The 15,312-nt window shown below is 53.5% G+C and overlaps 4 protein-coding genes across 4 annotated transcripts; 2 read left to right on the top strand and 2 right to left on the bottom strand.

Moving 5' to 3' along the window:
* Positions 1–1,136: 1,136 nt before the first annotated feature.
* LMH87_001332 (uncharacterized protein) lies at positions 1,137–3,352 on the top strand (the record flags this gene model as incomplete). Its single annotated transcript, XM_056199392.1, has 4 exons — positions 1,137–1,181; positions 1,241–2,035; positions 2,099–2,723; positions 2,784–3,352. 4 exons carry the CDS (start codon positions 1,137–1,139, stop codon positions 3,350–3,352), a joined length of 2,034 nt encoding a protein of 677 aa, XP_056056243.1.
* A 2,522-nt stretch (positions 3,353–5,874) lies between these two features.
* LMH87_001333 (uncharacterized protein) lies at positions 5,875–7,051 on the bottom strand (the record flags this gene model as incomplete). The annotated part of the gene is made up of 5 exons (XM_056199393.1): positions 5,875–6,011; positions 6,071–6,403; positions 6,525–6,579; positions 6,677–6,710; positions 6,987–7,051. The coding sequence occupies 5 exons, from the start codon at positions 7,049–7,051 to the stop codon at positions 5,875–5,877; spliced, it is 624 nt and encodes a 207-aa protein (XP_056056244.1).
* Positions 7,052–10,235: 3,184 nt separating this feature from the next.
* LMH87_001334 (uncharacterized protein) lies at positions 10,236–11,856 on the top strand (the record flags this gene model as incomplete). The annotated part of the gene is made up of 4 exons (XM_056199394.1): positions 10,236–10,631; positions 10,766–11,238; positions 11,283–11,694; positions 11,743–11,856. 4 exons carry the CDS (start codon positions 10,236–10,238, stop codon positions 11,854–11,856), a joined length of 1,395 nt encoding a protein of 464 aa, XP_056056245.1.
* A 201-nt stretch (positions 11,857–12,057) lies between these two features.
* Positions 12,058–13,728, bottom strand: LMH87_001335 (uncharacterized protein; the record flags this gene model as incomplete). Its single annotated transcript, XM_056199395.1, has 1 exon — positions 12,058–13,728. One exon carries the CDS (start codon positions 13,726–13,728, stop codon positions 12,058–12,060), a length of 1,671 nt encoding a protein of 556 aa, XP_056056246.1.
* Positions 13,729–15,312: the final 1,584 nt, after the last annotated feature.

Consider the following 15,312-nt stretch of genomic DNA (forward strand, 5'->3'; position numbering starts at 1 on the left):
CACTAATGACGTTCTTGAAAAAGTCGTACTGGAAAATCCACCATTGGCGTCTCGTGGGCCACTGACTACGATGTCACCAAGCCGAATATCATGCTCAGCGGTTGGGCGCCGCCGCCAATACCAACCATGAAGCCAACCCTGATGTTATGCAATGTTCGCACCACATCTCTCGCGCCTGCGGCAGCGGAGGCTGTACGGTACTCGGCATAGGGTAAACCCGTAATGACAATGTTGTGTTGTGCCATCGTATCTCTGGTGTAAGCGATGTTGTCATTGGGGCCGGCCGCAACGTCGTCCGTATGCTTCTGGTCGAGGAATAACTGCGCGGCAACGTACTCGACTCCGATGGCACATATCCAGCTGACAGTGTAGCATTCGGGCGCATGTATTTTAGCCTAGCACAAAGGCACGCTGGCTGTCGACCACCTGGGCTCACGAACAATGGAGAAGAAACTCTTGGGATATGGTATCCCGATCGGCAGGATGCCTGTCAGGGGAGAGGGGGTAGCTAGACCAGCTGAGCAGTAAGTACACGTGACAGCACCTGCATAGTGGTCAATCTGAACGCATGTTTCTGGGTGTGATCAAGTTTCGCGTGCGGTTACAAATGCCGTAGCTCACTGCCTCATTTCTTTGAAGTGAGGCAACAAGCACGCTCTTCTCCCTTTGTATCCATAGGTTCCATTAACTGATGCTCGTCCACTGTGATTTAGTGTGCACAATCTTGGCGTTATTTTGGGGCTTTTAGGCCCTCGGGGTCTTCATTTGTAACTGTGAGGTAGTCAGTAGATTCTTGTGTTGGTGTCGAACTGAGGGTTGATGTGCTTCTCATAGAATGTTACTCTCCAATTCGCTAGCACGACGCGAACATAGTCCAATGGCGTTAGCGTTCCCGATTTACTACAGTAGTAGATGGCTGGGCCTAGATTCACCAGCCAAAGAGATGCGCGAATGAGTAGATCGTAAGGCCGGAATTTCGCTAGTGCAAGACACTAGTTAGTAGTCGCTTTTAAAACATAAGTTGATAGAAACTACATTTCGTTTAATGCTCCAGGGCCAATACAATCGCAATGCCCGCAATTTCACAGCCATGATCGACATAACGATCTCTGATAAGTAGTGGGGTCGCGAAATCCATGACGCTAGGTGGCGTGCGAGCAACCAGGCGACTGCTTTCGCGAGTACGTATAAAACTGAGCTAACTAGCTGAATCACTACAACTTTAACTCTACATCTCAAGATAGCCATGGCAGACACGGAGCCTAATGCGCAACAGCCGCCCGCCCTGGTGTGCCCGGAGGAAGCGCCACTGTTAAACCAAGACACACTTAACCCGCTTGCCGCAGACACTTCTCTCGCTGACGACGATGAACCAACCGACAGCCATGCGCTCGCGAACCAAACTGCCGTCAACGCCGATCGATTCGGAGTCAATCGCCGCAACTCCAACTACAAAGAGGTGTTGGACCTAGGATGGAACGAAGAGGACAAAACTCGGCTTCAGCCTATTGTCCAGGGTATCGAGAATGAGGAGCTATGGGCACTGGTGCGCCGTTTCAACAAGCAAGCCTTCAAGGTGCGAACAGTTGAGCAGCCGCCGCTCGCCAACCTCGACATGAACATTGCAGACGAGGAGGAGTTCTCGCCGGAAAAGCTGCGCGCGCATCTGGAGCGATGCTACGTCTCGGTTGTGGTGCCTGTCTGCGCTGCGTGGAACCATGTTGTCCGATTGCGTTCTTGGAACGAGCGCGATCGTACACTGTCGTTTCTTGCAGTTTACCTTTGCGCTTGGTTACTGGATCTTCTCGTTCCCACGACGGTGTTATTTTTCATCATCTTGATTCTGGCGCCCAGAGCACGAAAAGTCGCTTTTCCAACGGCGCCGATCTCTCTCATTGATTCCGGAACCGGCAATTTGCAGACACCAGCGGCAGGAGTCGCCGCTACGGATGACACCTTGACAGGTGCACCAGAAAAGGTTCAAGGCGAGGCTGTTGAACAAGAGGCTCACCATTTTGTCAATACACTTGGCTCGGTAAGCAGATCACTTCAATGACTTAATTTTGTTAAAGATGCTGACGGTTAATTTACGTGACAGGTCGCTCTCAGCACTACGATCGGAGGCCCTTCGCAGGATGACGAGGACGATACTGGTACGGCGCCAGGCGCCGATAAATTGATTGAAAAGGTTTCGGAAGCGAAAGCGAGTGCTGCAGAGGGCGATGCCGGCAAAGCCCACGATGCGACACGGCAGCCCGCCTCAAAAATGGTCTGGCAGCGCACCAAACCTTTTATGCACGCAATCACTGATCTTGCCGACACATGGGAACGTTTCGCAAATGCACTGAATGCGACGCCTCCTTTTCCCAAATCGCGCCCTAGAATCAAACTTGCTGCACCTTTGCTGCCCATTGTCGTGGCATCGTATTTTACCACGCCTTACATGCTCACGAAAATTTCTGGACTCGTGCTTGGATTTCTGCTCTTCGCCAAACCATTGCTGGATCGTGCAGTTAAGGTGCTAGGAAGGACCTATCCGCGATGGCAGCGTTTTGTCGAACTGCGACACTCGGTTCTGAAAGGCGTACCGACGAATGCGCAGGTCACCATCACGCTTCTTCGGATTGGCGAGAAGAACAAGGCGCCTATTCCCGCTCCGCCGGATCCGGATGCGGTAGCTGGCAAACAAAACCCCCATCTCAAAGAATCGGGGGACTACGATGGTAAGTGCTAATACTGATTAACTTTGGACGGCGGAGAAAACTGACAATAAGCAAATCTAGGCTCTTCGAGCGAAGATGCTATCTCGCAAGGCCCAGACAGCACCACCAACCAGCAAGTCAGAAAGCGACCAGGCAAGGGACGCAGAGCTCTGGAAATGCTGAAAGGCACTGTCAAAGGCGGCGTCACGACAGCTTTGGTAGCCGATCGCGTCAAGGCATTTGCTGGCGCACACCACGCCAAGGAAAGAGTAGGAGTCGTCAATGACAGCGCCGAAACTCCTCCTGTCGGCCCCGTGCGTTTCGAAGCCCGCTACAAGGGAAAAAAGGGCTTCGCGTACGTGACGGAGACGGCGACGACACCGGCGCTCAGCTGGTCGCAGGGCGACGACGCCGCTGCAACTCCGTCCTGGACGATCTTAGTGTCGGACATTAAAGCACTTAAAAAGGTCGGGGGCTTTGCCTGGCCGAGCAAAATGGTTATCGGGTGGTCGCTGCAGAAGCAGATTGTGGATGGATTGGTGATTGAGACGGAGAAAGGGGCCGAGTACCACTTGACGGCGGTCTTGATCAGGGATGAGATTTTCAATCGGCTTATTGCCTTGGGTGACCAGATGTGGCAGTTGGAATAGACTGATGTTGTAGTGAACAAAAAAATTGAAAGATATGCACGGGGGGCTTCAGTGTTGGGCCATGATAGCGGGACGATGAGTAGGGGGCTCAGAGCCCACCCGTTTCTGGCAACAGTTCGGAAATTGTTGTAATTTATCTAGCTCACAACCGAACAGCGTCACAGTACAGTTCTACGGATCTACAAGTTGCGGCATAGTCAATGCTTTCCATATTTATGGTATAACTCTCCTAGGCAAAAATTTCAAAATCGAGTGGCAGACGCGATTGGGAGAAGAGACTGTCGACGCGGCACTGATAGCATGTCTCCTCTATCGATCGACGTCAATGCTTGGGGCACGAAACACTGTCTTGATTGAAAGTACATAGACTGGGCAGGACGGCGTCGTAGTTGGGTCGGAGCAGTCATGGCCAGGGCCAGGGAAACAAGGTTAGTGTGGCAAAGATGGCGTAAAGGGACTGCAGATCGTGGGTCAATTCTAGTCTGCATTTTCGTATCGCACCTAACACCACCCGTCGGTTGCTAGAAACGGCAAAGCCCAGGAACGAAGCCGTTGAAAATGATGGCTGGCTGATTGCCAGAGAGCGGCTACCAGGATTCGGCCCAAGCTTGTGGGACACACCCCTGTGTTGAACTAGTTATCAATCACTAACTGAGTTAACTTGGTACCAAACAGGCAGGTAGCGTTGGCAGTTGGCAGGTGGCACCAGGTGGAAGGCCCGTAAAATGCCTGGTGGCGATTTTCCGCCCGCTAATCTAGCAGCTGCGCATCTTCTAACTACCCCTGTAAGGCTGACCGTAGTGGTCCTGGCACACACACGTGCGACACGTCAATATACTCCATCAAGGCACTGGTCATTGCTCACCTCAGGGCATTGCAACCGCTCTGCGTGGCACTGACTGGTGCAGACAGTCGACCCCGCTGGATCCCGGCTGTGCAGGGCTCAACGGCTGGCTACCTGACTCATGGGCGCCATTTCGGCAATTGTCACAGTTGTTGCCAGTCCATTGCCGGGTCGTCGTTCCCAGGGCCGTCGCAGGGATTCATCTGATGTCCATCTTCCCCAGCCTCGGCATACTGGAGAGCCACCAAAACACACCCAAGCTTTTTCTTCGTCGGCCATTCTCCCCGTGTGTATGTTCTAGCCTCAACGGACTCACCTGAGATCAGCTGGTTGAGTCATGTACTGCATACATAACTATAATCTACCCAGAATTGAAGCCGCCTGCGAGTATGTCTGCGGGTTACAGTACCCTTCACAGCGCTCGATTGGGAAGGAAGATCGTGTACCCCTGTATACGAGCTACAGCCTCGATCTTTTTGAACGTAATTTTCGATACGCTAACTTGGCTCCGAGTTCGTTCGGGCAACGTCCTTCTATACAGCCTGCGTCAGCCTCGTACTCAGAGGAGGGGGCGTGAGCGTCGCAACGTCCCCGATGAAAGGCGGGAAACATGGTTATGTGGCTTAGATAGTTGGGGCCGGGGATTCCAAAACCAGGCTGTCCCTTAGCCGCGGGGGTGATGAATAGCAGAAGAGATCGGTTGGCACGCCACAAAAGTACACGTGAAGTTAAGTGCAGCAACTTGAACAGCTTGAGATGGCACATAAGACAGGATGGCAAGAAATAGAATCCTTTTGCAGAAATGCGCAAAAGGTTAATCGCTTGATATCTGCTCTCGCTCCCTCGCAGCTGAGATCAGACATTGGTTCGGTGATCATCCTCGAATCATTAGCCTGGCGCCCGGGTGACCCGACTTGGCACCATACCGCATGTTACTGTGCTAGCTGTATTGCTGCGTTCTCTTGGCCAATGAATAAAAGCCGAATTCTTGGATTGCATGCGTATAATCTTACAGCATGGGTGGTGCATTGTAAACGTTGTTGCACCTGCAGCAGAACAGCACAGAGACAAACGGTCGTCCCTGGCTTGGCGGTGGCCATGGTCTCACGAGAGACTGTAGGGTCTATTTAAGACCGAATCGATTAATTTTCTGTCCCATGTGAGAACTCTATATCGGTAGTACGTAGTAGCATAGGCTCGTTTGTCATAGCAGTATTCTGGTTCTCCTTCTCGAGCAGCTCCAGTTGTCGTTAGTGCTCTATACCTACGCTTCAAAACCTTGAATTTATGTTGCGCAACGCTTTGATTGAGTCTGCAAAGGTTCCAGCTTTTTGTCACTGGTGTGTGAGTTGCATTCGGCATTCATAACAGCATCACTCTGGTCTGCTGCAGCGGCGCAGTCATATAATACAATTGGCGCCTCTTGGCGCCTTGTTGATGACGCTGATCTTTTTTCGGTATTGTTTCTTTGATGTTCGTACATGGCCCGCCATACAGCGACTCTCCCCGTTGGCATTGCTTGCTTGTTGCATGGTCACTTGTGGGAACAGCTGTTCAGGAGCACGGCTGACCCGGATCAACAAGTTGGCGAACCAGTCATCGTCTCTGATCGAGCGTGGTGGTGCCCAAGATGCAGCCCCATATGTTGTGTTGGCTGGAAGGACGGCTGCAGCCGCAGCTAACCCCCTGAGTCAACTGGCCCAGGCTTACGAAAGCGCCGTAAGCTGTCGGCAGAGTTTCCGCAGCTGAGAACGCAATAGTCGTTGATTCTATCGGCATTCTGGCGAGTGTTGCTTCTGATGTTGGTGCTGCCAACTGTATAGCATTTTCCTGGGGACTGCATTGGTCAAAGCAGGTCGTGCACGTCGACGCACTCGTAGTATCGTGAAACATGGAAAGCGATGATGGACTGTCATCGGGTCGTATCTGCTCCATGAGCCGCACGAGCTCATTCTCAAGAGCGTGGTTACGGGCGATGAGCTGCTGGAGGGCGGTGCTGCTCTGCTCGTTCAACTTCACCCGCAGCTCGCGGACCTCGGCCTCGAGACTTTCAACACGGGCCTTGTTTCTTGCACGCATCGCTCTTTGCGCCAAGCGATCATTAGCCCGCTTGCGGGCCAACTGAGATGCTGTCATGTTGCCGGCGGACTGTCTTCGGGTTTTGGTCACGCGGCTGACGTCTAGATACGTCACGGTTTCGGTATCGGCTGCAATCACCAGCGCGTGTAAGTTTCTTGTCCAGAGCACAACAGGGAAAGAGGCCAGGATATAAAGCAATATAGCTAGGCTATAATGTGCTAATATATGTATGAGTTTTTATTCACTGACCTCGATATCGCGTTGGGATCTGTGTCCTGCTTCGCGGTGTGGCTTGTTGCTCCATCTTCCACCGCGGTTTAGTGATCTTTTCGTTTGAGGAGCTCCGTGACTTCGTGAGTGCCGGAAGGTATGAGAGGAATGAAAGGTTGTCTTATACGTACCGGGAAAAACAATATATTTTTTTGAACAATGAAGCTACTGCAAAAGAGGCGACGGACCAATCAACCTCATCGATTTGACATGGTGCTTGGTAGCCAGAGCTTATTCACAACAGCCTCTGCTCTGTGGCTTCTGCTCCAGCGGACAGGCCAGGTAATGGGCGGGGAACAGGCGTGGACGGCCGGGCCATGGAGCCTCACAAGGCGTGCGTGGAGCTGCCCTTGCCACCCTGCGACGATCAATGTTCCGGTCCCAATGGAGGAGGACACTCAGCACTCAAAGTCTTCAGTAAAAGAGCACCAACAACTTTACATTCTCGTCTCAGACACCGTCTCGCCAATGATGGCAAAGGGCAATGGTAAAGACGATGTTTCCATCCATGCTGGTCGTTGGAGCTCTATTCTCTCCCAATGCAAAGCTGCATAGGATTTAGTATCTGCTTCGGTAGAACATTGCCAACCACACCTCGCAGCAGTCTGGGCGACGCTAAGGCCACAAACAGTAGCAACTTTTCTCTTTCCTCGCGAAACGTTCTTTTCAAAAAGATCTACTGGCGGGAGAGCATGACGCACGAGCCGTTTCGTGGCCTTGAGACATACGGACTATGGTATCAACAGCACGCTATTGATTCCATCTGTTCTGCGACGGACATTACTAACGAAGCTTGGCCTGCCCAATAGCTACTTCATTGGGGCAGCGGGACTCGGGGGTGTAGGCGTGCTTCCAGCCTTGCACCCTGGCGCCACGCGTTGATCCGGGCGTTGTGGCGCCAGGGGTGCTTGACTCGCCGCAGCGACCGAGTACACCGTTGAGTCTGGCGAGAAGCACTGACGATATGTGCGACGCGCCCGGGCCAGGCAAGCGCCGGACCACAACGCAGCTCGTATAGCAGCGTGGACGGCGTTATGTCGCCGAAGGTAGATTGCAGGCAGAGCTACACGCTATGATGTCCTTCTCCGGCAACTTCCACATTTCTTGACTACTTTCTTTGGGGTCTCTCACATGGTTGACGATCATCTTTTAGCTACTTCCTGCCCCTTTTGTTTTCACCTTCTCGAAGTAGTATTTACTCCGCAGTGTTTTCCTTTTTTTTTCGTTGACTAGTCAAGCCTTTTCGCTCCACTGTGCTGGCTGCAGCACTGTAGCAATGACTCGCATTTTGGGTAGCCGTTGATGACCACAGCCGGCACTACGAATGTGTATACTAAGCTTCAGAATTTATTATTCGGTTGAAACGTTTGCAACCATATGACCACACAAGGGAAATATCGAAGGAAATGTCGCTAATACCCATTAGCCAGGCAAGCGCCACGCCGCCGTCCCTCCAAGTAATAGTCCACTCTCCATTTAGCCCAGCTAAGACGTATCGACAAGTCTCCTTTCCTCCTTGAAGAGACACATTTGCCTGTAAGCCGATGAGTGCGGAGCGCATCTTGCACAAGTCAGGATCCTGTACTTCTCTCAACAGCCGAAGTCATCGTCCAGGCCTTGTTGACCGGTGAGAGCACCACACGGGTTGAAACCGTTCGTGTAGGTCCCTGTAAGATATCCGTTGCAATTCAGTATGGTTTGGAATCGGATGCGCAATGTGGGACACTGCATTATTGCTGAGACAGGTAGCACTTCTTTTCGCCCCCTGCTTTGCTGCCTGTCCTTGGGACGGTTTCTCGTACCAATACTGGGAACAGTGTGCTCGTACGGTCAAACACAGGGATCGTAGGCGGAAAAGATGGCATCACGTCTTTGTTATTCGTGATACTAGCGTTAAATGCATCTTGACTCGCGGCGAACTTGGAAAGAGCATTGTTGGCGGCCTGAGGCGATCCGTACGGGTAGAGGTTGCCCGTCACCTCTTCTCCGTGCAGCTGTGCAGCTGTGCAGCAATTATTGTTACAATACGCCAAGTGAGTGTTCCGTCACTATAACATGAATGTTTTTCTGTTGGCTTATCTTTCATCGAGAAAAGGAAATCTCCGCATCCTTCTCACTCGGCTGAAAACGCTGGGAGCCCGAGAGTGTAGCTGGCAGCCCTAGGCCGATGTCACCCCTGGAGCAAAGCCGATGAATAGAGCTAGTGGGAAAGGACATCGTCCGAGGATTTGCGGATACCGTTTTGACGTGTATGGGTGAGGGTTTTGGCAGAGTCGGCGATCAAACTAGGGAAGGACTCGGTTCCTTTGAACGCGACCACAGCTAACGGTGGCGCACGTCCGGACTTCGCAACGTAGCCTGCAAGCTCGAATGAGCCGGCAGAAAACCCGACACGGGTCTTGGAGTTCTAAAAGCCAGCTTAAGCGGTGGTGTGCTCAACGCAGGGTGGTTTACCCCCGGAGGGGTTCGAGTACATCTTCACAATCTGCCTCCGTCGCGTACTTGGAGAAGAGCTCAAACTCAGCGGCTGAATCTTTTTCTGCTTTGTCTTTCGAATATGCGAGCTTTAACAGGACAAGACGTACAAGACTGAAAGCCTTTAGCGATAAAATAGTTACCTCGATTGCATTGAGACTATTGACCTTTGAGAGCCCGAGTGTGGTGCGCCACAGTAAGTTGGCTGAGATGTGATACGGTTCGTATTTTCTCGATGTTCTTGAGGTTGAAAGATTGAATTGTATAGGTGATTGATTTGAACGCTGCGGGCAGTGAATACTCGTCGTAAATACGCTCCCAAGGAAGCACGGCAAGTGGCACATGACATCGTGGACCATCATTTCGGAGCTTTACAACGCAAGGCCAGGAATTGAGACAATGGCATGTTAGTCACATAGGCCTCTCCAGCAGGCAATTCTCAATGTTGGTTCTGGTTGAAGAACCAGGCAGAAGCACTAAGAAGTGATATTTTGGAATTTATATCAGAGTTTGGCTATGATCTGGCAACAATATAGCTGGTACGTCGACTAGCCGGTGAGCGTGCGAATCGGCGCTACCCTGCAGTCTCGTGCCCCATGTAACATTCTCCTGTACTGCTACGCCAACTGGCAAAAGACTAGGCATTAATCTCAATGCGAGCATTAACCAGGAGTCCAACTATAGCTTATAACTAGCCCTCAGGCAGGCTCGTTACACCCCAGCCGCAGACTGACACTTGCAAATCGAAGCAGTAGAAGCGGAGAAAAAGACGCAGCAACTATAAAAGAGTCTTTACATTGGCTATTACTTCTACTTGAGCCCTGTTTTGGGTACCGAGGTCCCAAATAAAACCCTCGCACACCGCAAACACCACCAATGGCACTGCTTTTAGGTTGGGGCGGCTATATGTCCCGTCTTCGATAAACCGTACATGAGGAATGATGATCGCGGCATACATTGAACTCATTACGTCAAATGTATTGTTTCGCTTTTCAAGCTGTTTGAGAAAAAATAAAAAGCATGTCACTGTTGCCGCTGCCTTCCCAACCGCGGCTCCAAGAAACGTGGAGAAGTTCCACCCCGTCCCTCAGCGGCTCGCGGCAGCGGTGCGCCGTTAGTCGTCACTTATATAGACTCGATCCCTCTCCGCATTCCCTTAAACCCCAGTTTTGACTTGCCCGTGATATCTATCTTTATATTCATTTCCACAGCAAGATGTCCATCAACACCATCTCCCCTTCCACGGGCAAATCCATCTTCGCCCACCCTGGGGTCTTCCCCGCTGACCTCCCCGCCATTCTTACCACCGCGTCTGACGCTTTCACGACGTACCGCAAGACGACACTCGCGCAGCGCAAGACATGGATCCTCGCGGCACTGGAACATCTGGCGCGGATGAAGGAGACACTGTGCGAGGAGCTCACGGCGCAGATGGGACGACCGGCAGCCTTTGCGGGCGTGGAAATCGATACGATGCGCAAGCGCGCGGACTATATGCTGGGGATCGCGGAGACGGCGCTGGGGGATATGAAGGGTCAGGACGAGGAGGGATTCAAGAGATGGACGAGCCAGGAGCCGGTTGGGCCGGTCCTGATTGTGTCGGCGTGGAATGTGAGTAGTCACTGACATACTAATAGCACGGAAGGACTGGAGATACTGTCGAGGAGTGAACCAAAGTTCCATGTTGTTGAGGGCACGGGGCAAAGAAGAATCAAACAGACAAACGCTAACTCTAAGCAAAACAGTTCCCATATCTCATTACTATCAACACCATCGTCCCCGCGCTCCTCGCCGGCTGCCCGGTGCTCCTCAAACCCTCGCCGCAAACACCCCTCGTCGCGGATCGATTCCTCGACGCATTTGCCGCTGCCAGTCTGCCCGCCGGCGTCTTCCAGGTGCTGCACACTGGCACTCTTGAGACGGTGCAGCAGGCCGCGCAGCACCCGTCTGTGCAGCAGGTGTGCTTCACCGGCTCTACGGCGGGCGGCCTGGCGATGAAAAAGGCAACGGTCGACAGGGTCGTGGGTGTGAACCTGGAGCTGGGTGGTAAAGACCCGGCATATGTCCGCGCGGACGCAGACTTGAAGTGGACGGCGGCAAATATTGTCGACGGCGCCGTGTTTAACTCGGGCCAGAGCTGCTGCGCGATCGAGAGGGTCTATGTGCATGCGGATGTGCACGATGCCTTTGTGGCAGAGCTGCAGAAGGAGCTGGAGGGGTATGTTTTGTATACCTGATGGAGATTCAAGCTAACAAACTCAGGTATAAATTGGGTGACCCGGCAGATAAAGCGACGACGGTAGGCCCCGTCATTTCGGCGACCGCAGTCAAGGCTATTACAGCCCAAGTCGACGACGCCCTCAGCAAAGGCGCTGTAGATGCCACACCCGCCAACGCCTCGTTCCAGAGCCTGCCGGCCACCGGCAGCTACGTCGCACCCCGACTACTCACCAATGTCAATCACTCCATGGATGTCATGACGGTCGAGACGTTTGGGCCGATCATTCCCGTGATGAAGGTAGGCAGCGATGAGGAGGCTGTCGCGCTGATGAATGACAGCGAGTACGGCCTGACGGCGAGCATCTGGACACGGGACGTAGCGCGGGGCGAGGAGATTGGCGAGGACGTCGAGGCTGGCACGCTGTTTGTGAACCGCGCCGACTGTCCGAACCCGGTGAGTCGAGCACGCAGATTGAGACGATGCAGACGCTAACTGTGACAGGATCTCGCGTGGGTGGGCTGGAAGAATTCGGGTCTTGGCTGCACGCTGGGGCCTCGTGGGTTTGATGCGTTTGTAAAGCTGCGCAGCCACCACATTCGCCTTACTCACGGATAGCCCGCATGCAGAGATGTGGCTATACTTGCTAGTGTGCGCGGTCTATTGTAGAACTGCGAGGGCAGCATCGCCAGGGACGCGGATCTTGATCAGCCATCATACTCCTGGGCTCGTTTGGGTTTCGTAGCCAGCAATTTAGCTGATCCGGCCATGGGGTTTAATGATTACGAAGTAATCTTGTCGAATAAATACTCTCGCTCATCACGCAAACGATATCCACACTTGGCGTTCTTGCATCACCTCAGACAGCTTCCACGGACTCACATCATCCGCAGGCTTCGTCCAGATGTGCTCCAGCAGGATCAGAGTCTCCTTCATGTTCCCTAGACCTATAGTACCGTGCATGGCTTGTAGTCGCTCTCGCAGGATCTGCTGCACATCGACATCGGTCGTGCAACAGCCAATGACAATCAGCGGCCAGCACAGACTGGTGTTGATGCGCAGTGTGGCTGGGAACTGGCCCAGTAGAGACAGGGACTCAGCAACGGCGCCGGCCATGAGGTTCACGTGAGCTGTGTTGCCGTGCCCTTGATGCGGTGTGCCGAGAATACTCCACAGGTAGAGAAGCACACCTTGCTTGAAGACGAGACCGGCTAATCGCGAATATGGGTTGACCGCCAAGTCAGGGAAGAATGCCATGATCTGCGACTGCAGCATGCCAAATGTGATGATGTCATCAGGCTGTGGCGACAACTTGCCGTCGGCGCGGCTGGCAATGATGCGGTGGCCGAGATGATAGACCTGGGGAATGAGCAACAGCAGCTCAAGCCAGCAGCCAGACAGCTGGCCGACGTAGCCCTTGGAGATCAAGCCGCGGGCAAGACCTTCGATCGTAGGACTCAGCTCTGGAGGTGCGCGCTTGGGGTCGGTGGACATGATGCTGGTGACGGTCATGTGAATGGCAAACTCGACGAGAAAATCGGGCAGGTCGTCGGGAATCTCCGACTGAGGCCGCGAGAGCAGCAGGTTGAGCATGGACTCGGATGCGCGCAGGTGGTCAAAGATGGTGCCATGAACATCGCCCCTTGCCACCTCCGTCAGGGAGAGAATCAAGCTGCCCACCGTCAACGCCAGCGTGTTCTCCTCTTTTCCCGCGACGTACTCGCCGACGACGTTGCGGAACATGCGCAGCGAGTCAGTGTAGTAGTGATGCGCCACCTCGGTGCCGAGGGCGCCGGCCTCGGCAGATTGGCGATGGGACGCGCTCTGGGCGAGGAGCAGCTGTAGGACAAGCGGGTTGGCAAAGGCTAGCGGGACGAGCTTGGCGATGAAGGGATTGACGTCGGTGGAGCCGTTGCCCATGCTGTTGGCGGTGCGGGTGAGATAGTAGCTGAGCAGGTCGGATGATTCGCGGCCGTGATTAGGGAGCAAGGAGAGCGGAGAGAGGGCGAGTAACGAGGGGTCGGCGTCGAGGGTCATAGAGGAGATGGTGAGAGCCTGCGAGTCCGGAAAGATGTCGGCGTGGGAGGCGACGGGCGACACGGGCATGATGGGCGAAGTGTCGCGAGCAAGCTCGGCGTCGCCCGTGTCGGAAGCGGTCATGTCAATGTCGGGGATGTCATGACTGCTTCCAGAGGAGGAGTGCGAATGCGCGCGGTCCCTAAATGTCGAATCGTGGGCGACGGTGGTATCGACAGCCTTGTCCGTGAGAGAGCCGGCTCGTTGTTTATTTGCCGGCGGTTTCGAGACAGCCGTCGAGGAAGCATTCTTGCCGCGCGTCTGCAGGGTGGTGTTGTTCTCGGTCGGCCAGGTACACTCGAGGTGGTTGCGTCGACAGCCGCTGCACAGAGGCTTCTCCTCGTTGCACTTCTTCTTGCGGCGGCGGCATGTGAAGCAGCCAGTCCTACTGCGGATGATGGGCATAGCGCGCATGGTGGGGTTGCGTGGATAGCTGCACGGGTGGTGTTGCGCCGCAGCCAAAGGAGACGTGTTAATGATGCATTTCTAGAGAGCTGTATTGAGAATTGCGACTGAACATGGGATGCGAACGGTGGAAGAGAAAAAGAAGGGGAATGGAAGCTTGGAAGATGGAGAGATGGAGATGGAGACGGGCAGAAAGAAGCGGGGGAAGATTTATGACGGTGCTGGGTGCTCGGGCTAATCCTTTTTTTAGTGGTCTTGAGCTGGCCCCAGCGTAGTTTTAGGGCGTGGCGCTGCAGCTTTAGTGGATAACGCTGCTGTTTTACAGCGCCCATGTCCCTGTACTGTCCCCTGGGTGGCGTTGGTAGGGCAGATGGCACTGACTCTCGTAATCATAATCAGCCCGAGCTGAAGATAACAAGTGCAAAAATACGAAAGGGGGCGGATGCAGGTCGAGATATGAGAAGAAACAAGAATCGGCCCTGGCACCTATCGAGTCCGCGCCATGATCGGTGTCGTTGCCCACCATCGCTCGTGTAAGGTGAGCCGATACTGTCCGCCAGCTTGTACTCTGTACAGGTGAAGACGATCAGATTAGCATGCACGGCATGGCTTCCACCAACACAATCTCAGACCCTATCACTACCACGCTTAGTAGCTATAGCCAATTCAACGACAGCACTAGCAACAAGGTCGGCCAGGCTCTCAATAGCCGTTTGCTCATCACGGCAATGGATTTCGAGGCATGCAAGCATCCGCCCAACATGGTGACAGGGTCCTCTCCCCGCCCAACGGTCGGTCGGCCGGCTGTCGGCGACGCTAGTCGAACCGAGCTCATGCGGCTGCCCGTTGGAGACATTCCGAGAGAGCGCCTGGCAAATCCGGGGGTCATCTCGCGCACCAAACTCCAAGATGCAATATCCATCAAGGTGCAGGATCGACATTCTAGAAGCAGAAGAAAAAGAATTCCAATTTGTACTATAGCCATGCAACGTCGATTACAAGAATGGCTGGGCTGAAAAAACGTGGCACCGCGCACCGATCACTAGCGCCGTAGCCCAGGTCGAGTCTCCAGCGCGGTCCCGTACATGATTGGACGCTGCCAACGGGAGCACTCACCTGCCCCCAAGGCTGCAGTTTCATCCTACGATGTGACCAAGTCAAGACACCGACGCGCCATCAAACTAGTCATGAACCTAGTTCCCTGCCTGCCAATGCGCACCTCTCCATAGCATCGATCTTCTTCCCGAGACATGAGCGTCAACCCGCCATCGAGACCCATCATGACTCCAGACAGAGGCGGCACCGCAATCACGATACGGGTAAAAGTGTCATAAAAAACTGTGCATATCTTTTCCCTATGCTCGTGAAATATATACTGAATTTAAAAATAATTGAAACGCTGTGAACAGCTCTTCCAGGTTGCGTTGTGCCTGGCGAGATGTGCAGACTCAGGTCTGCTCTGGGCCAAAGCCGTAGATGAGTCCCAGAAATGAGACTCGATGCCCAATCGAGTGGGACTTGGACCCAAGACTTGGTTTCCTAAAATAAAATAAAAACACCAACACCAGATGGGATGAGGGTGCCTTGTAACAA

The sequence above is a fragment of the Akanthomyces muscarius genome, chromosome 6, assembly GCF_028009165.1.
Source record: "Akanthomyces muscarius strain Ve6 chromosome 6, whole genome shotgun sequence".
NCBI lineage: Eukaryota > Fungi > Ascomycota > Sordariomycetes > Hypocreales > Cordycipitaceae > Akanthomyces > Akanthomyces muscarius.